This window comes from Gadus macrocephalus, chromosome 11 (genome assembly GCF_031168955.1).
Source record: "Gadus macrocephalus chromosome 11, ASM3116895v1".
NCBI lineage: Eukaryota > Metazoa > Chordata > Actinopteri > Gadiformes > Gadidae > Gadus > Gadus macrocephalus.
Genome location: NC_082392.1, coordinates 18458513 through 18481368, shown reverse-complemented (window position 1 = coordinate 18481368; position 22856 = coordinate 18458513). Strand labels below are relative to the sequence as shown.

Genomic DNA, 22856 nt, shown 5'->3' with positions numbered 1-22856 from the left:
TCCGAGGAGATTTGAATGCGCAGGCAAAGTAATCATTTTCCCTGCTAGTTGAACATGCATGACTTTATATATGACAGATAAAAACTTGAACTTAAACTGGATGACACCAGTTTTCCCAAAGTTTCTGAAGAAGCTCATGAAGCCTTTTCCTTCAGCTAGAAAAACAACATTCACCTAATTGGATCAACGGAAAGTGTCAAGCGAGCCACATATAAACCCAGGCAAACATGTGGCCAGCGAGTCAGGGTTGGTTTGCGGCAGCCACATTTAGGCTGAGGTGGGGGGGGGGGGGGGGGGGGGGGGGGGGGGGGAACGCGGCCATATTCTCCCCCAGCTACGGTACGTCCCCTCCGCACCCATCTAGCGGCCTGTCTGTTTAGAGAAGCTTGTAGGTTAAGAAGCGCCTGGGGTGGGGAGCCACTGACCCATCCAAAGACCTCATGCCTCACAGAGGTTGGCATCTCACTCTGTGCGTGTGTGCGGGTGTTTCCCTTTCCTTCCACATGTATACATCTATATGTACCTATAGCGCAGAGCTTTTGCCCCGGGGCCTCTGTCACTCCAAATCCTGTTTGGTCAAATTGCTTCCAACGTGCCTTCCTCTGCGAGTGTCCACAGCTCTGAGTTAGTTGGCCCTTCGATCAGCAAGGAATTAACAAGCAAGCAACGTATAAAAGTAAATAATAACGGGGGGAAAAAACCACAATGAAGACAAACTGCTGTGACAGGATCTCCAAGATGGTTCAGTGTTTGTAAACAAACAGCGGTATCCACCTGATACCTGCCCCGCACACAGTGAGACAAAGGTCCGCCATAAGGTCAGCTTCTCAACGTCTGCCGTAGATCAGCACGCAACTCCTCCTTGCACCACTTCCACCTCGCTACCGTTCCCGTTTTTCAATCCTTCACTTCTTCTTCCTCCTCCTCCTCCTCCTCCTCTTCCTCCTCTTCCTCCTGTCTTCCCATCAGTGCCATGCGTGCCACAGCCCTCTCCCGCCTGTACGAGCATAAGGCACCCTAAAGGTCAAGGGTTCCAAGCTGTCATCTCGCATGACCTCAAACCCGGTCCAGTCCCCTTCTCTGAACTTCATCATATAGCTCCAGCGAGGGCTGCTTGTGACCCACACACACGCACACACACACAGCGAACATGTCACATGCACACTGTGAAGACATTAAGTGCGTGGGTAGCAATGCATCTATAGTATCCTTTCAACTCCGTGGCCCTGTGGTCGTGTGTGTGTGCGTATTGCGTAACCATATATACATTCTCCAGATAATCAAGTCATGTCGTTGTCCCTGGGGGGGCATGGGAACAGCTCAACTGGACTGAAAGAGACAGGCGCAAAAAGGGGAGAACGAGGGATGCCTGCCACCCTGTATAAGGTGAAAGCCTTGCAGAAAGCTGTCAAGAGTATTTCCAGGTCAGAGGATATTCGTCCTACAGTGGCACGGAGGTGTACAGTTTTCAATAGTGTAGCTTATGTAATAGGATAACGATGGTCCCACTCACATAAAGGTTCAGAGTGGTTGACAGTCAGGGTCTGGGGGGAAGCAACCGAGGCTGCACTTAATACTTTGATAGTCGATTATTCGGATCACAATAAGTGTACTTAAAAGCTGCTGCAGGTGAGGTTTAAGGGCTTTCATTTGAGTATGATTTGTTAGAAATGCCACAGCCGTCAAGCGTGTATGAGTGAGTGGAATGTGCTTTATGAGACAATTTAGGGTTTAAAAATGAATGATTGGTGAATCGATCATTCCTGTATAAAAAACATAGGGAGAGAGGGAGGGGGGCATTTCTTTGCACCATATTGCTCTCTTCTGCTCTCTCTTTACTTTAACTGTCAAATCTTACCTACAGCAGATTTAATTGACAACCCTAACGATCTTAGTTCCCCAAAAACTGAATACATTCAACCTAGGCTGTGACTTTGACAGATTTCTTAGGACGGCAATAAATTGTACTTGGAAAATCATTCAACTTCCAAATTAGATGTGTTGAGGTGTTCTGAATTACATTTTATATGGATATAGAAAACGACCACATTTTGCCTCCGGGCCGTAGTGATGTGGGAAGAAATTTGAAGCAAAAATTCAGTTGACTAATCGTGAAAATAAAATGCATACACACACAGACAACTTAGACAACCTTATGTGAGCAGAGTCATTGTCTGTACATGAATGAGCCCTTAGGGAACACCGTTTCTCAGTGGCTTTGGCATTCTGTGCAAGGAATCCTTCCCCTATGGGTAACTAAAAGCGGTTAGGGCGGGGATAAACAAAAACACAACAGCAGCTGCTGGCCAAGGAGCCCGTAGCTTATACCCAAAACATTCACAAACACAACCGCACACACACACAACCGCACACACACACAACCGCACACACACACACACACACACACACACACACACACACACACACACACACACACACACACACACACACACACACACACACACACACACACACACACACACACACACACACACACACACACACACGTTTAAATCACCTCACCACACGATTAAACACAAGCCGCACAAGAAAGAACACACCTACGGGCGTCACTGTGTACATTATAGCCGGGATCATTGAGAAAGTACTGTGGGTCCCACTCACAGCACAGACACCTGCCCGGCCGGCTGCAGCGGCAGATGTCCTGTGACCTGTTATGTGTGTTAGCCTCACGCCGCACAGCCGAGAGGAATCCTGACCCTGAACGAGTGTGGTGACACTCTGTGTGTCACCACAAGGCAGCCACAAAAAGGAGACGATAAACGTGTAAATTGGGGAATATAGGTCAACTACACAATCAATATGCTAGTTGGAATGTACGTGACTCTTATTACGTTAATTTACGATTGGTAAATTGGAGACAGAGACGGAGCCAGAGAGAGAGAGAAAAATAGAAAGAAAGAGAGAATAGAGAAACCAAGACATAGAGCGAGAGACAGAGAGAAGGAGAAAGAGAGATAAAGAGAGAGAGAGCAGGACAGAGACAGACAGAGACAGAGACGGAGAGAGATAGAAAGAAAGAGAATAGAGAAAACAGACAGAGAGAGAGAGACAGAGTGAGAGCGACAAAGAGAGAGATAAATACATAGAGACAGACAGACAGGCAGATAGACAGAGAGAGAAAGACAGAGCAAGACAGAGACAGAGAGAGAGCGTGCGTGCGTGCGTGCGTGCGTGCGTGCGTGCGTGAGAGCGAGCAGGTGAGGGGCTGGTGACAGCAGGTGTTGTGGGCCACCCGGTTCAGGTGAGCAGAGGGGGCCGTTGGCTAGTATCAATACACCATCTGTTAGACCGGCTCACTCCAACAATGACATTTTCCTAGTGCTTAGTCACACCACCACGGGAGCTCAACGGGCCTATTCAGGCCCTCAGACCTCAATTCACTCAAACCCAACAGCCCACCTCTTATTATCTCCAAGTGGGGAGGACCGATTGACTCATTCGATTCTTAAAAGTTTGAAAACACGATGAAAAGGTCAAACGCAAGAGAGGATACCGTTTGTGTGGAATCCCTGTTGAAAGCCTCTCCGCTGGCACAGTGGCAACAAGGATCTGCATTTGGCTCAGGGAATGCCACTGTGTGTGCACAGTGTTTCGTCGCAAATTAAACACATTTGTGAGAATAAATTAAACCGCTTACAAATCCTGGTTTTATTTTTGTTTGATTACATAAGACCACTGAACCGCGACATTTGCAATTGGTTGGACCATATCATTGTAAATATGCTACATGGCAGGTCTAGACAGTTCTATGCAATGTTATTATGCTGTGGGAACTCTCAGCAAGCAGAGACATTGTTGATGTTTTTTCGTCCGGCATTTAGTCTGCAGTGGACCTTGATTGCAGTAGTTCCAGTCTCTTCTGCCTTTTCTGCATTTTATGTTGCATCCAAAAAAGAAAGGAGTCCACCAGCGGCAAATAAGACTTATTGGACAACATGCTCTGTAAAGGCACACACATGTCTATCCAAGTTCTTCCAGGAGCCAATGTCTGTCAGACCAACCACCAGGGCATGGGGACAAATTAATTGTCCCAAGTGCTCAAAGACAGGGTTGTGTTGAGGCACCAATGTGGGGAAGTTAACAACAAATATATCTGCAGCTCTGAAGATCACAGTGACGTCCGTCATTCTAAAATGGCAGAACTTTGGAACTCCCCAAGACACCTACGAGAGCTGCCCTTGCTGGCCAAACTGAGCCATAGCAGGAGAAAGCCATGGTCAGAGGTTAAGAACCACCAGGTTCCTCTGTGATTACCCAATCATCTAGACCACCTCTGCAGCCCTCCACCAACCAGGCCATTACGGAAGAGGTTTGCGACGGAAGCTGCACTTTAGTAAAAAAGAAAATTACTTGCATGGAGTTTGCCAAAAATACATAAAGACCTTCCGACGACAAGCAACAAGACTACCATGTCTGATATAAGCAAAATTGACCTCTTTGACCTGAATAGAAAGGTAAAAGCAGCAAATTGAGGTGCTTAACCCTGCCATGGTCTTAAACAAACTTCTGAGAAAAGGCTCTGGTCATTAATATTAATATAATGTAAATAGGTCCTTTTTATTACAGCAGAACTATTTTTGAATGTTTCCTACAAAACTGGCTTTGTCAAAACAAACTCAATCAATTTTAGGAGCATAAGAAACGTAGAAAAAGCCAAAGGGGTGTGTGTGAATACTGAACGCAGTAGAGAAAACAAATAGCTCTCTGTATGCACTTATTTTCTCTATTATTTCAGCTAAGCTCAGCTCGTCTGCCTCGACATTTGTTTGCTATTCCTGTTCTACACTAATAAGCTTTAAATGAGATCTCTCCTGTGCTGATCACAGGAGATCACAGTGAATTATGCATAGGGCCTGGCTAACAGGGCCTCAACACAAACACACGCTGCCTTTGTAGTGAGTGACAAGAAACTCAACGTGTTCCCACAAACCCGACGGTAGACTTGACAGTGCGGGCAATGTGAAAGAATTAATTATCAGGGTAAACACAGGGGACTTAGCGATTCATTTATATTTTATATTTCTAAATCTTGTACTGGGTTTGAGTTTCACCATTTAATGGCATTTCTCCAAACAAGAACAACCGAAAGGAGATGATGGCTGTATTAACGGGGATAACTCTATTCCTGTTATTTGAGCTAAAATGTGCATATTTGGATGGACTTAGCATAGTGCTGTCGTTAGGGTGTGACCCCTGGCAGAAAGGTTCTTGTGTCATGCCTCAATGTTCATTCAACCTTTAGGCATGCATGAGCAAGATAACCAAACCCTAATTGCTCATAAAGACATCCTCAAAAAGATGATCATGAAAGATTCAATGTAAAGGCTTTGAATAAAAGCAATTTGATTATTATTCGTAAAATATAAATATGCCACACATTTCAGTGTATTGTATCTGTATTGCTGCAGGCCTATTTAAAATGGGTTGGCCTCATGTTTGAATTAAAATCATTGCTGTAAATTCAGTTACTTCCATATCTCAAAACTCATACATTGTTGAATGAAAGCCTTTATAGAAAATCAACACAACAAGGTCAAAACCAAGGAAATGACACAAAAAAGAAAATTGGAAAGGTGTCATATTGAAATGTCTAAATTTAATCAAGCTAGGGTTAGTGGTGTGTGTATGTGTGTGTGTGTGTGTGTTCCTCGTCAATTTCGAGCTGTCATAGTAGCAGTGAGAATGTTCCTGTGAGACCGAGGTCTGGCCTACCACATGCCTTTAAGGGACAATGCACCAGGGCACACACACGAACACCAACACACACACAAACACAGGTACCATGGGAAATAACTTTCATGTCATTGATCAGGAACCTACCCACACGTCTCCTTGATCCTAGGAAACCTGATCTACAGTAAACGAACAATATCAAAGTTTAGAAATGTAAAGCTGATCCTGACATTTCAGAGCAAACACACACATGTAAGCACATCAAAAGGGATAACATCTTACATATTTGAACCGGCAATTCTTCTGCTTATCCCCGCTTAAGACATAGAAAGATAAAGGGCGAAACGTTGATACACTTTGAACTACACACACACACACACACACACACACACACACACACACATACACGCACACGCACAGGTGATTCATCACCTGCTGAGGAGAGTGTGACCCTGATCCCCACCAGGGTGAATTTTGACGGTTCAACATGACCTCTGAGCAGAGGTCACGGCGGTGTTATCACACAACATAATGACCATTAGGGCGGCCGTCCCTCACTAATACCTGATCTCCCCTGATGCTTAGGAAACTCAATATACGGCCCCCATAAAAAACAATAACAATGTTTACTACCCGGCACAATCCTCTAACCACAAAACAAAATTGTTATCTTATTGCTGCTGACATTTGACACCGTCTCAATCCGCGGCCAATACACCCAGGACCGACTAGAGAAACACCAATGCCCCAGCCTGCATCCTCCTTCAACCTCCATTAAGCTCAGCCCCCCACCCCTCCTCCATCATCTGTGGCTGGGGAAGGGGGTTGTGGGAGGGGGGGGCGGGGGGGGGGGGGTTGTCCTTTTGGTTGGGGTCCTCTTTCTCCACGGTGATGGGGTGTCGCTATGAGATCTCGGTCATCGACATGCTGGTGAGAGACAGGATACTCTGGTGTCTCCAATCCTCCCAAGGGACCAACGTCGGGACCTTGACGGATTGACAGGGCTGCCGCATTCTGGTTTTGTCTCCTGCTATTTTTTGTTTTGTGTTACGGAGCATGCCCAGCAATCAGTGCGAGGGGGGAAACGTGCGCGAGTGTGACTACCAGGGCTTTGACGGGGCAGGCGTGAGAGGTTAGACCCAACCCAGCTCTGCCTATTTCCAAGTGGGACTACCACAGCACGTTCATTGGTGTGGTGGGTTTGTATTTATGTGTTATTTGTTTTAATCAAGTCGCGTAGGAGTTACAATTAGACCTATAATTAACGCGATGCAACCGATTAGGCCTGCCAGTGTAGTAGATATTATGCCCCATACAGAAGGGCTATGGTGTTTGTTTTTTTTGAGGGGTTAGACAAGGATAGGCCTGCGTTGTTTATTAGGAGATACAGTGGGATATAATAATAATGCTGATGACATTTACCTTTTTTAATGATTTAATTAATTATATGAAAGAACAAACAAAGACTCTATAAGTCAAGGCTAAGTCAAAACTAGTATTATAATTATCAATAAAAAAAAGAATCAAGCCGTTAAGAACAATTTGGTTTAATACCATAGTATAATTTGATTTATTCGTCCAACATTTCCACACACAATTTTATCCACGGTGATGAATTTTATTTCATTTCAATATATTGTCATTGTTGCTTCCTTATCTCAATAGCTCATTGAGAGCTGATTGATGCAAGGATAGTGTCGTTTACACATTTGATTCCCACTCAATGTCAATACCAAAGATCTAATAGTGTGAAATCTTGTTCATATGATCGGCCTTAGAACAAGGCTAAACCGAACGCAATTTCCCTTTTCCGTAAACTTTTGGTTTTTCTAGCGAATATCAAATAAAAAAATCCTAAAAAAATTAAAGATGTGTTCATGTATTTAAAACCTTTACTAACCTTTCATAAAAAGAAACTCCAGCCATACACACCTGTATAGAACCCAGTTATTTCCTATAGTGTCAGGCCTATATCATACATCGCCGTTCCTTTGAGAGCCTATAAATACATCAGGTATAGGTTTATTAAAGGTGTACTATCATATCCAGAACAGCTACATTTCCCATTGGGGCTATCACGACTGATCTCCTTCACTTCCAGCAAACTGGGTTCCGGGGGGGGGGTTCTGCAGACCTCGCTTTGCAGAACCACAGGCTTCAACATCCCCCTCGTGGGAACCTCATCTCAAGACGGTTTCATCAGTCGGCTGATGTCGGCTTGCGTCTTTTTTTAATCACAGCCGGGGTGTGGATCCGAGATGGAGCACCGCTGCAGACGTTGATCAATAACCCCACTGGAACGTTTGCGGTCGCTGCGTCTACATCGATCTTGTGCAGTTGCCATTGATCCGGCGGCGATACATTCTACATACCGCATGTGCTCAACGGAGGCGAGTGTATCGCTTACAACTCAGCTCACATCACTCAGTCTGGGTCCGTCGTACTCCCCGTATAGCTTGCTCATGCGAGTCCTCACATTCGTTACGTGGTGACTGAATAGGCACAACATGGAACATGTGATTCAAACGTGTCAAGTCACAGAGACCACTCGGGTGTTTCTGTTTAATATATCGTTGTCTCAACATCCTGAAGTGAGGGCCTTACCCATAAAGGGCTGTCCATGTCTTCTTGTGAAATCAGACAGATTCAGTTCCTGGCTGTCAAAAAGTGATATAAGCATCCTTCTTTGAGAAGACATAAGTGTTTTTAGGGACAGGAGGATGTACACTGGGGGCATGTGACTGTGTGGGACGGCTCTGATCCACCGGGGTTAAGTGCTCCGACAGAGCTCAGCAAAGGCAGTTGAATCTGGACGGATTAAAAGAGACCGCCTTTTTCTTCTGGAACAATACAATCTTATTTTGTTGGCTTTCACATCACTATCATCTCAATCAAGATAGGGTGCGATTTTTCTGTGTGCCTTATTATATAACATATATTATTATTAATATCATAATATGCCTTATTCCTCCATCAATCCTAAAATGATTTTCAAAAAAAAAATTGACTCGTAAAACCAATTCACTACTGCAAACAAGTTGAGAACTGGGTTAACGTGTTTGTCACTGAGCCCCTGTGATAGCATGCTGTGTCTGACACTCTTAACACAAGCTGTTGATATACCAGAACCCCGGCAGTGCTGGGAGAGCAGCACAGCGATGGTTATTACCAGACAATCCTTCAAGATCCCAGGCTTAATTCGGATGACTGAAACATATGGGCATATCCGATTCCCCATTCCAGGAAGGAAGCGCTGTGCGTGACAAAGCACTTAGGTGCTAGATCCCAAATCCAATGTATTAACTTTGCTCTGTATTAAAGACTTAGATCTACTGTTGTGCATCGGAGCAAAGCTTTAAGCGCAGTAGGGGGGCCGTATGACCACAAGGCCTAAATTGGTGTTACGTTGCATTAAAGGGGTGCCGTGAAGTCACCATGTCAGTATCGGTCAACATCTCAGGCAGCAATTATGGACATCCTAAATGTATTTACCAAACTAAAAGACAGACATAGCAATGGCCATGCCTTGATAAAAATGGGTGGGGCCCCTTCACTGTCTCTTCATACATCCCATCTTAAAACCCACGTGTTATGAGGGCAGTGTATTTAAATGATCTTTATATATTTCTTATCTTGTTGTACAGCAATTTGGGAACCTTGTGTTTGTTTAAATTGTGCCATATAAATAAAGTGGATTGGATTGGAACGCCCAAAGTATTAAGCCTACCTACAAGCCTTGCCTATGATCTACTAATGCACAAAAGACTTGCGTTTGTGTTCACTTGAAGTACGATTACACCTTTATTAGTGTACAACACATGGGCAGAGTAGGAGAAACCTGGAGGAAACCCTAACCTTTTAATCCAATGACCACTCATCCAAACTCAGGCTGTACCTAGGCGTGAGGACCTACACCCATCATCAGCCTAAAAATAAAAATAACAGTGTGCTTGGATATGGACACCAACGGATATGCGCACACACACACACACACACACACACACACACACACGAGTGCACACCGCGCAGCACTATCTTTTTCGATCTCTCACCTTACCGCCCACCCGACGTGTTTCCAAAGTCAATTAGAGCGACGCTGCTCCCCTTTAGAGGTGGAGGGGGTGAACTCAAGGCTGATTTAACAGGATCGAGTCGGACGGTGGGATGGGCCGGCGGGAGATGCGGCTACCCCCTACTGTGTGCAAGCCTCCATTTTAGGACTTACACACACACAAGACACACACACACACACACAAGACACACACACACACACACACACACACACACACACACACACACACACACACACACACTTAGCCAGAGATATACAGGCCCCATGCTGTGTTGAGCCCTACATTCAAACCCATTTTCAAGACGGGATGTGACAGGTTGTTTATGAAGAGGGGAGAAGAGAGGTGGGCGAGCACATACACACATTCAGGCAGACACCCCCCCCCCCCCACACACACACAGCATTAAAAAGAAAGCATCAAATGAAACAACACTTTCCCAGCAGAGAGAAAATTCAAGGGGATTGGACTCTAGCCTAGCAGTGGGATATGTCTCCACCAATCATAGCTGTAGGCACCCTTCTGTTCTGCAGGGACTGTGGGTCCATTACTTCTCATCATCATATGCATCGTGTTTACCGTATCTACATGCTACCAATGCTCACCGCCGTCCCCGTCAGTCAAAGAATTCGGGAAACAGTCAGGGTATGAGTTTAGACGATGGACTGCTTTGCAGACTGTATGACAGGCACTGATTGCATTCCGGCAAAGAGGTAGTCATAGTCAAGGGCGACCCCCCATTAAATATGAATACCTTTTGTCTGGCTGTTCAATCATTGAAAGTCTTGGAAATATTTAAGGGGCAATCTCGATGATTTCCGCTTCTTTCTCTTTGGCAACACTTTTGGTACAAAGCGGTCATTTTTTCCCGATAGATACAAATTGTCTCACCACCGACCCCCAGTTCGTAACATTGATAATTATGGATGGGTACCTTTAGGATTTTAAAAACACTGCTACTCTTATCGATACTGCTTACTGATCCGGTATTTTTTTTGAAAATCGGATGAAATCATAGACGCTATATTGTGAAAATGGAAACGTATAACTAACTAACAATACCGGCATATAAATCAAAGGAAAATACAACAAAACATAAATATTTAATACATAGTATTCTTTTGAGAAATGCTATATGACACATTCAGGGTGATGGCAGACGGGTCGCGACCCAAGAATGGGTCTTCTGCCACGGGCTCAAACGGGCTAAACACATCAAGACACTGGGGCTCAGACACACACTTTACCCTCTGTGTGTATTTGGTCGAGTGTGTGTGTGTGTGTGTGTGTGTGTGTGTGTGTGTGTGTGTGTGTGTGTGTGTGTGTGTGTGTGTGTGTGTGTGTGTGTGTGTGTGTGTGTGTGTGTGTGTGTGTGTGTGTGTGTGTGTTTCCCCTGAATGTAGGCTAATGCCCTGCAGATCTGACAGATTAAATGCCAATCTCAGGCCTGGACCGAAAACTCAGCCACAGGCAGAGTGTGTGTGTGTTCAACAAACCATAAATTGATGTATGCACAGCGAGCAGTGTATACGTCCAGTTTGATAGAATTCTGTGGCGTGTGTGTGACTTTGAGTATGTGTATAAGTCTGTGTGCGCACATAAAAACAGCCAGCCTCCACAGAAAACAACCACCACCGGTAAAGAGCAGTAAAGGTCACTTTAGATTGCAGGTTGTTTAGAACTTAGATGTCATTCTTTGATGAGCAGAGAACATTTCTGACCTTAATGCCACTCGCTTCGGCTTGTCACTTTGTTTAAACACACAATGTAAAGGCTAGAACCACCTTGTAAGTGTATTCGATGCACTTTGAAAAACAGATAAACCAACAAACTGGTTTCAATTGGCTTAGAATCCGGAAACGTAATACAGATCACACGTGTGGCTGAAACATTTTCCCCTGAAATAACTACCAAGCCAAATAATAAAATAATTTTAACGCATTTAAACGTCCAGTTCCAGGTTCAAGCCATGTTATTATGCCTGTGTGTAACTGTTATCCAAGATTTGAGAATATTAACGTGGTTAGTTTGTTTTCCAAACAAACTAACGACGCAAAACCAGAGATAATTGGACTTACGTAAAAGCAATGTTTGTTTTGTTTTTTACATCAGATTTACTATTTAGAATGATTTTATTTACCAAGCCAGAAATCAATGACGTGAAATCAGTGCAACAGCCCAGATCGCGATCTCACTGATCAAATGCAACCACCGTGGGCAATAATGCATATTAACCACTTAGGCCCTCGCTACGAAGCGCCGTATTGACTTGGCACATTGACTGGTCTCATTTTAAAAGCCCCTCTTCCATCTTCCTCATTCATTTGTTTACTTCAGTATCTCACTCTGTCTGCCCTTTAAATTTAAAGTAACAAACACGGCAACCAAAAAAACAAAATAAAGGGGCTATACATTCAACGTGTGAAGATAAGCGCATGCATGTATAAGCCTTTTCAATTTTCAAGCCACTTATGAAGCAGCCTCTGGGTTGATGAGGGAGTTGGGAGAGGCAGAGCCAGCCAGATATATAGTACTATGGGTACTCTGGTAATGCTGAGGAATTCACTAAGCTGCAAGTTGGCATGTATCTGCAGCCACCAAGGCTTGAACCACCGCCTATCAGAGGGCCATTTCGCTGCCAGCCACCAATGAGCCACTGCTTAAGTTGGCCGGCAGAACCCCACTGTCACGGCGGCATCCCCGGCCAACGGAGATCGCCGTTCAATGTGCGCCGGTTCAACGTCTGGAGCTCAGGTCCGGCCCAAGACATTATCCGTAGGTGGTCAATCGTGCATACTCAACAGGGCAGGTCTAACGCTCGCAGTGTGTCGACGTAACATATACAGTATGTGTGACAACGTGTTCTTTCTGTGTGAAATCAATGTGTGCATCCCGTGTCCCATTTCAATTAACATGAAAGGCGGCGGGTTTGTGTTTTCCATACACTTTTCTCTCTGCTTGGTTCATGCATATTGAAGCCACGCTAACAGACCGAAATGAATGTCAATGTGTGTGGGAATTGGTGCACAATTTGAGAACAGAAATGCAGAATTCCAAGTTGGGTTCTAATTCGTTAAGCACTCACTCCCTTGATCATACAAATTACGAGAGACAGCAGAGGGTGGAACAGGCTCACACACACACTCACACACACACACACACACACACACCATAACATTTAATTACATGCTGTTGAGCAACTGGTTCTCTTATGCATTCCCCGTTCATTGATCTGAAAGGTCTACGACATTGAATTACACTATAGATTTGGGCATTGCAAATGCAGGCACACACAAACACGCGAATACACAAATATCCATGCTAATTGACTTTTTAGCATTCCGGAGCCATTTCATTAGCATTATATTTGTTTTGCCGCGGTAGGCTTCCGGCACTGTGCTCCAGCCGAGGAGATGAACAGCAGGTCGGAGCAGAGATAGTCCACTGTGGGAAGCATCCAACCTTTCCGCCTGGTTAGAAGACCAGCCGCGTGTGCTACACTTCCTCCCAGCGCAATAACAAATAGACGGAAATAAAGTGAAGAAAAAGGACAGCTCAGGAACGCCGGAAGGGAAGTGTGAATATGGTTAAGCCGAGTAGGCTAACAATAACATCAATAGGAGCAGAGACACACACGAGTACTTCCCCCCCCCCCCCCTGAAATAAGCAAAACCCTTTTACACACTGTAGGGACGTGTATGTGCTCATAAAAAGCTAACCTCATGCTGTGTAAAAAAATATTCATATCGTAACCCTTACACCCAATGAACAGGCGGCAGAAGACAAACGCCAAACAAAACAACAAAACCCAAAGTTTGGAGTTGTGGATGAATAACTTAATCAACATTCAGTATCATTCTGCTACCTAAACTGTAGCTGTTGGAATTTGATGCAATGAACCAAAGTACAAAGCCCGTTCGACTCACAGAGGGGGGTCTGGTCTCCAAGTTAACGGCTTTAATTCAACGTTACAGACTGGTTAGTCTATCAAGAGAAGAAAGGCAGTTAAGCCTGTGAATTGCAGCACTGCGTTGCATATCTCAGCCCTGCGCAGTAATCAGAGAAATTATTGGTCTGGCTCACTGGATCCTGCTTTTGCTCAAAAGAACCTCAAGGCCCCGAAACACATCTGTGGTTGACAACCTCCCTGCCAACCTGTAGACGCGTGTGTGTGTGTGTGTGTGTGTGTGTGTGTGTGTGTGTGTGTGTGTGTGTGTGTGTGTGTGTGTGTGTGTGTGTGTGTGTGTGTGTGTGTGTGTGTGTGTGTGTGTACCAGGAGGTGCTGGTTCGGCCCAGCGTGTGACTGAGCATGAGGCTGTCTGAGAAGCGTGCCAGTAGCTGTTTGGCTGCCCCCCTCTCGTCACCCCCAGCCCCTTATTTCATCATGTGAGCACTCAGCGAGAAAAAAAAAAAGAAGTTTTTCCGTGCGTGCGTTTGTGCATCTGTGTGTGTTATTTTGAGTGTTTGTCATTTTGTGTGTGTGTTATTTTGTGTGTGTGTAATTTTGTGTTATTTTGTGTGCGCGTGCGATATTTTGTGTGCGTGTGTGTATGTTCAGCACATGTGCGTCTGTGTGTGTCCAGTGCCCTTGCCACTGAATAGGACATTAATTACATTAGCATTACAGCGGGGTGATTTCCAGTCGCAAAAAAAAGAAAAAAAGAAAACATTATTAACAGGAAAGACCTTTTTCAAAGACAAGTACTCTCCCATTCATTCTGGGTTCCAAAATAAAACGGCATAAATTAGCCCTGATGGGGGGCATGAAAGAGAGAGAAAGGACCGGAAGAGGCACACCAGAGCAACATAAAAGAGGAAAATCTGCTCTAATCAAATTGCAAAATAAATAGCTTCACTTCTGATGTTCAAGTCAAACATTCAAAATGGGGGATATTTTTTTGAAATATGGCTTCTGGTCGGCTGACAAGACACGCCAATAATAAGCGCTGATCACTTGCAATGAGACGTCTCAAAAAGGGCCCAAAGATAGCCACTAACCCCAGGGTATCCAGTCAACACTGTCCGGGTTCAGCTACACAACACAGCCTTTATCTAACCCTCACAGAGGACAACGTATGTAGTGTTCAACACCATGAGCCTGATGCTTCAGACCAATCACACAGCTGGAATAGAAACACCCAATATAATCACTTAGGGGTTGTTTAGCAACCTCAAACCGGTCTGTAATCAAACCGTCTCTCCGGCCTTTACTAAAACATCCCTCACCAGTAGAGTGTTAACCACGCTTTGATCACCCGGATCTGTATTGTCCATTACTAAAGTAATAACATAGTGTGCCGTTTTTACGTGGTGATATTCTCTTGTGTATTATTGTTATTAATTGTTTGTAACTATTAGGTAATGACCTGATGCTGTCCATCATTGCAAGAAAGTTCTTGGAAAATAAATCTCAATGCACCTCTAACTAAAGATTCCAAAATAACCACTAGCATTAACTCTCACTTCCGTTGTATTTGTTAAACTAATTTCACGTGCGCACACACCAGTCACACAGACACAGCAAGGATCACGCATGCCTACTCCTTTCCCCTGTTCCTCCCTCATGGATGCAAATATAATCAAAATGCTAAATAGATCCAACTTAATCTCTGTTTTTATGCAGATCTTGGTGCGTGGGGTGTGTGTGTGCAATACGCGTATGTCTGTGTCTGTGTGTGTGCCGTCTGTGTGTTTGCGTCTGTGTGTCTGTGTCTGTGTGTGCACACGTGTGTGTGTGTGTGTGTGTGTGTCTCTGTGTGCGCAACCGCGCGTGTGTGTGTGCACGTGTTCATCTGTGTGCGTGTGTGCGCCACTCATGCGTGTGTCTGCGTGTACACACACACACATCCGTCTGTGTGTTGTGTGTGTGATCTCACTGGTGTGGGAAGCAACCTTTCGAGCATTGAAGGTGGGAACAGACATGGGGGAAATTACATTAAAACACACGCACACAATAAGTGAGAGGCAGGAGGGTGGATTGAGATTGCAGGCGTGCGGTGACAGGGGGTTTAGGAGCGGCTGCGTGAATCCCCATCCTGAACCTGAAGAGCTGCTCCACCCCAGAGTCTGCAGGGCTTCACACCAGACTAAACTAAACATGTGTCTGGTGAGCCAGTAGATAAGACATTCAGCGACACATGGCTAGGAGTCATGGATAGTCCCGTACCGGATCTAATTTAACACAGATGTTGGAAACAGGCCGTGCATTTATCATCAACAGATTATCATTCATATATTTAGAATGGTATATTGTAGAGAAAAAATGGCCTGTGTTACCCCTGAAAATATATATTTTTGTGTTAGTTGAGTATGTCTGCGTGTGCTTGTATGTGCGCAAGCATGTGTGCTTGTGTGTGTGTTGGCGTGTTTGTGTAAGTGTTTTTGTATGTGCATGTGTGCATATTTTGTACAGGCGTGCTTGTTTGTGTCTTTGTGTGTGTATGTGTTTGTGCATGTGCGGTGTGTAAGCACATGTGTGGTGTGTAAGCACATGTGTATGTGAATGTGCATGTTTGTAAATTATTATAATATGGATAATGTATAACTTGTTTCCCGAAGTTAGTCAACTTTAATTTAAAAGTAGTCCGCTCCTCTGAATGTATCCTGCGCCTGTCATAGCAGCTCCGTGCTAATTGAAATGCGTCGAAGTCTGCAACACCATGCGTGTGTGCGGGTACACGTGTATGCAGGTGTGTTTGTGCATGTGCGTGCGTGCATGTTCCATTACTTGATAGAATTCCTGAAGTGGTCCTCCGCAGGGTTCTTTACAGTGCAGCTGTTCAGGAGCCACAGGTCAGCTTCTGAAGGGTCGTCTGAACACAGGGAGGAAGGAGAGAGAGGAGACTGAGTCGGGGACAACTGGGTCTCTGAACCACAGCGTATCAGAGGGGTGCACCCACCACACACCTTGACAAGTGTCTTGTCAAGAAGATGTCAAAAAGTATATTAATATGCATCTCAACGTCCGTAAATTACGAATATGACTGAGAACATGAAAGATAATAGATATACCAAGCAGTTTTAGACGAAAAACAACTCTGTCACTTCCATAATCGTTGCTAATAGACCTAATATGGATAAATTAAGCTGCATTAATTGTAATAACTTTTTTGTTAGACGCAATATAATGTTTAAAACATTATCCCAACCTCTCATTCGCATTCACATTGTCGTAACATTCCCATTTAAGAATGTCCCTTCAATTTTCGTCATTCACATTCAAACCAGTGTGGACATCCCACGGTACCCGACCAAGTGTATAATTTGGACTTGGCCGGCTTAATGCATCCATCAGGAGAAAGGGGCCAATGTTCTGTCTTGTGACACCAGGCTCGGCAGCTACACTCCAGGCACCAATGGCGAGCACCACACGGCACGGCCAGGACACACACACACACACACACACACACACACACACACACACAGGGGACAAGCCACGGTGGTCGTGTAAAGCTAGCTCCTTTACGCCAGGTTGAACCAGATATTTCACTTAGCATTCTGTTCCCCTTCCGCAGTCAAGCATGTGAACACACCCACACACCGACACAGACACACACGTGCACGCACAGCAACACTAGATTGCAGCAGTCAAGCATTCACAATACTCTTATGGTGGGTCTTCATAAGCAGGCTGTATGCCGCGCACAGACACACACACATGCAAACGCACACACACACACGCGTGTGTGTGGGTCACAGCATGTAGTGAAAGGTGTGACCAGTCACACCTTATTTTGGCAACATTGTCACTCTCTTTCATTCTCTTTAAACACACGTATATCACCTGCCCACACACACACATGCATACTTTCATACTTTCAAACACAAAACTAAGGACCTCAGAGCTTAAGGGCCACCTCGACTCTTTAATTACTGTCATCAGATTGATTAATGTTGTGAAACTTCATCACTATACTGCCATTTAAAGCACATGGTTACAGCCCATTCATCTTAATGTAAATTTTTTTTTACCAAAAATGTAGCTTTGTTTTGTTATCGCCGCTATATGCGTCTTAAGGGAAACAAACTATTTCAAAAAAACAATGCAACGCAGTGTGTGAATGATGTAAGAACACAATGCATTAGTGCAGCACCATCCAGCATCCATTCAACCTTTAAGAAGAGAAAAAACGTGCAGAATGTGGGTTAGGTCTAGTGGGGAGGCATCGGTCCATTTGAACCCTCTTGGATTGAGTTAAAGAGGACTCAGCCAACCAGCATGAATAATAGTGGCTCTGAGGGTGATAAATCACAGGGCTGTTTTCAGATTGCTGGGTTTGTTTGTATGCGCCACGCGCAGGCGACTCGCTTTGATTGTGACAGGGTCCGCAAGAGAAGGTCACATAACTTTATTGATCGGCCTTGGGGAACCACCCACAGTTTTGCCTACCTTTATTAGTCTAGTTTTTTTTGCATTATAAACACAGACACACACACACACACAAACACACACACACACACACACACACACACACACACAGGGCCAGTGGGAGTGGTCTCAGCTGTGTGGTAGCACTCCCTGCTCAGTCCTGGGGGAGGCTTTTCCTAACGACAATAACAACCTCTTCATCACTGTAACGCACAAGCACACCTCACACACAATACAAACACACACATACAGTGAAACAGGGTAAACAGATAAACAATGCAGTATGGCCATAGAAACACTTAGGAAATGCATTTGTTCACACACACACACACACACACACACACACACAAACACACACACATTAATCAAAAGGAGTAACATCCTGCACTATACAGCCCAGGGAGATTGCAGACCTCACAGAGAATGGACTGAGTCAATATTAGAACATGAGAAAGAGGAAGGGAGAGAGACTTCTGAGAGGTTGAAACGGGACACACAGAGAGACAGACAGCGAGAGGGGGGGTTGACATTTCAACAGGAATATTAAAATAGTTAATGAGGAAATAGGAGGTGTGGTAAATCAATGTGCTGGCACTGTGGGTCTTAATGTGATGCTGTTCCCAGGATGGAGGACAGTTGAACAGCTGATCCAAAAACCTAGCAACACATATTTGATAAATGGGTGGGGGGCCGTTGGACTACAGATGGAAAATTACCACTTTTCATTGTCCATTTACATCCTTTCCCTATGTTGGCATGCAATTACTCAGGGTATGAAAAAAGTGCTTGATTCAGCTGAAGCCACGAAACGATTCAATCCATTACTTTTACTGCATTGACTCAAAAATTAACCACATAACCACAGATCTATAATTCATGTTTGTACCAAAAACATCTTACAACCTACGTGAACGGACAACTTTATTTCATCCCTGTTACCGCCCACCTATTCTATCAGTAGCAGAGAAACCAAGGGGAGGCGATTTAAGTGAGTGCACTTAAAGTCCAAGCTTCCAACCTAAAATGTTGTTGTTGACACCTCCAAACTATGCTTTGCATAGAGGGGATTTGCCACGACATTGCAGTCCAGCCAATGGGTAAGAGTTGGGTTTGATTATAATTTGCATGCCTCTGCAAATCAAGCCTGCCGTGTTAATAAAGAAGAACACTTGATCCACCGTGTATCTGATAGCACAGAATCTGAATTAGGAGGGAAAGAATAAAGTCATTCTGGTGTGTGTGTGTGTGTGTGTGTGTGTGTGTGTGTGTGTGTGTGTGTGTGTGTGTGTGTGTTTATAAATCGGGCATGGTCATAAATCAGCCCATTCCCTCTATTATAGAACTGACGGACTATTATAGATTAGGGTTTTATGAAGCACAGATCAATAATACTAATAATAGTTCCAGGACCCTGACTCTAGGACTGGATACACAGAGGTTGAGAGAGGGAGAGCAAAACAGGGAGTTGGAGGGAGAGAGAGAGGGACAGCAAGAGAGAGGAAGAGCAAGAGAGAGGAATAGCGAGAGAGAGATAGAGAGGGACCATCTGATTCAAACTCAGCCACACACAAACACACACGCATAAACAAAATGTACTTTTGTTATTTGTCATTGTCCTGTCATAAATAGTATTTCACCTGCAGTGCTAATATTGTTGACAGTCGTGTCAATAAAGCATTTAAATTGGATCAGCGAAGGGGGCTGAGGTTCGGAAGGTAATCCAAAGCAAGTTGCTTCCCTGAGAAACGTGCAGTGATAATGAACAAATAAACGTATTGATCGCTGACGTCTGTGTGAGGGCAGTGTCTCCTTCTTAAAGCAGACATAATCTGTGATCCAGCAGTCCTATGGTATAGCACAACTACTGGGGGGAGAGGACACAGAGCCTGGGGCGGACACCAACCACGCCATTTTACCGGTTTTGTTTCTACCAAACAAAGTCCTTTGAATGAGTGATGGACGTTTTCAGGAAGGGACTTTAATAAGTATTTCTGCAGTGGCCCGTCTACACAGTGAGGATTTGAAACCTTTAGATACACTCTTTACTCATTTTACAGTATACTACAGCAGGTAGAGTATGTGCTTATCAATTATGGGGTTACACATCCCTGCCTCCAGCTACATGATTTGTCGAAAAAAAAGATATAGATAAACGCCCAGTCCACCCAGAACTGATCTTTTCTGCAAAGTCTTCGCTTTACAGCCTGAGAAACAACAATTGTGAATACATTGGTGTATCAATCACCGTTGCATTGACATTTAGCAGATGCTTTTATCCAAACCCACTCAAAAAAGTACATGTGTCAGAAGAAAGACAAAACGCATCTGGACAATTAACCATCAGATGTGTAGTGCAATAATTCACATTACATAGATTCTGATTCATACTTGGCCAATATGTGAAGCAAAGCAAAATATGCTTTCAGCCAGTCCATGAGCTTACATGGCCATGAAATCAGACTTTCTACAAATATACTCATCAATGGTGACTTTTAAAGTGAGGGAAAGCAGCCATCATGCTGCATGCCAGACTGTCAATCACACAGCAAAGCAAATTTGGCCAATGACAGGATCCCCAATTATGCTTTCAGCTCATGCTTCATGGATATGATTGGATGTGGATATTGGATGAGAAAAAAGAAGTCCCAATAGGGAATTTAGTTTTAGTTCGAACTACATAAATCATGCAGGCATACTGTTTTGTCATCAAGTGCTTGACAAAGATTTGGGTCCTTATTTTTGTTTGACTGAACACCAATGGCTTGTTGAAAGTCATCACAATCGCTGTAATGTAAACTGACCGATGGCATGGCTCTGCATCTAGTATTATTAGTACACAAACATGTTGACTTGATTCCGACATTTGTTCCTCATTGTATCAAAGCATGACTGGAATTTGTTGACAAATGTTTGCATTCAACTCTATTGTCCACAAAAGATGGGAAAACTGCCAGTTTGCTTCACTGGGCATATCCATGTCAGAGTGTTTATGTGTGTTATAGCATATACACACACAAATCTTTTGCATTTCATCTTTTGAAGGCTTGATACAACTGATACAAAGCCGATTCTGAAGACACACATAGCATAGCCCTGCAGCGTAGCGTGTGTTTTTGGTGTGTGTCCGTTGGTCGCATTGAATCCTCCTACATATTCTTTATATACATTTATTTATGCATACTTGATCCGGGGTCATATATAAACCATTTCAATCACAGCCCCCCCCCCATTCACAGAGATGGGGAGACACGGGTCAGGGAGCAGGTGTGTGCAGCAAATAGGAAAGGCTGATAGATAGAGTGATGGATGGCATCGGGGGAAAAGGGGGAGGGGGGGAGGGGGGGAGGGGGAGAGAAGGATGAGGGAACACACGAGCCCTGGCTGTTCCCTCTCCGACCCAGATGAAAATGGAGCAAAAAGGATAATTCAAACAACGGGAGGAGCAGGGGCAAAGTAAAGTTCGGGGGGGAAAAAAGACGGGGAAAAAGAATGATAGCGGAGGAAAAAGAGACAATGGAAGGAGGGAAAGTGGTGGAGTGATGAAGAGGGTCTGTGAACGGGAACGCCGAGACGAACGACAGGGAGAGAGGGAAGGCCAACTAAAACGATAGTAATAAACGGAAGGGAGTGATGAGAGAGGGATGGAACGGTGGAAGTCCGATAACAGACATGAACAAAAGTAGAGGGACCAGGTTTCAGAACGAGCAAAAGGACGAGGAAAGACGAAGGAGGGATAAGCAGAGTACCAGAAGAATAACATTTGGATAAAATAAATGCTATTTTGTGGATGGCTCCTGCTTTGCGACTGAATCTACAAAAATGAACAGAAGGCTTTGTTCACCTGCACTCACACACTTCTTGTCAAATACAATAGCGCCATTTTAAACAGGTATATTGTAGGATAACACGTATAGCAGATGTTTCGGGTTTGGTAAAGTCCCACTTTGTTTGGGAAACATTAATTGCAGTGGTGTATGCATTGTTGTAATTGCTTAAGTACCGTATGTGCCTGGATAATTGTTCCCTGTACTTAGACAACAGAGAGAGAACGAGAGAGTGAGAGCGAGAGAGCGAGAGATGGAGAGAACGAGAGAACGAGAGAGAGAGAGAGAATGAGGGAGAAAGACAGAGAAATAACTGAGCTGTGGGGTCACTCGTGCACACGTTGGCCGCATATGTTTTGTAAGCTATCCACATGCTAAATGTGTAATGGCTTCATGAGTCTTGGTACCAAAGTCCCAAATGAATGTTAATGAAAGAATTTACACATTGTTCTATTTTTGGCCTCTGGAAAGGGCAGTTGTAGATATTAACATGGAGTAATGAAGTGAATGTGGAAACAGTTGTGGGAGAGGGAGGGACGATTTTGGATCTTTTTTCTGCCCTCTCTCTTTGCAACTCTGAAATCGTACTACAGCACCTTTTATATGATGTGATTTAGATGTTTCCCATTTATACATTATCAGTTTGGATTAGCTGTATTTTGCGGATTGCCGTTGGCCCTGAAACACGACATCTCAGAATCAATGCGCCAGTTAGGAAGTTGCAAAATGCAGACTTATCTTATCTAATATCCAATATTGTCATTGGACACAAAAAAATACCGTTCCATCCTAGTGGAAAAACAAAGACAAAAGGAGGACAGAGAATGGTACAACTGACAGATCCTTGTGTTCCTACATTTGAATCAAAACACAAGGTTTGGCCTTGAAAGGAGAGTT

The 22856-nt window shown here is 44.3% G+C and overlaps 1 protein-coding gene across 1 annotated transcript in view; it reads right to left on the bottom strand.

The window, feature by feature from the left end:
- The window catches only part of cdkal1 (CDK5 regulatory subunit associated protein 1-like 1), a 220015-nt gene that overhangs the window by 168083 nt on the left and 29076 nt on the right, over nt 1-22856 (bottom strand). Inside the window, 1 exon segment of the mRNA XM_060065377.1 lies at nt 16496-16579. Within this exon segment, the coding sequence (XP_059921360.1) occupies nt 16496-16579 (84 nt within the window).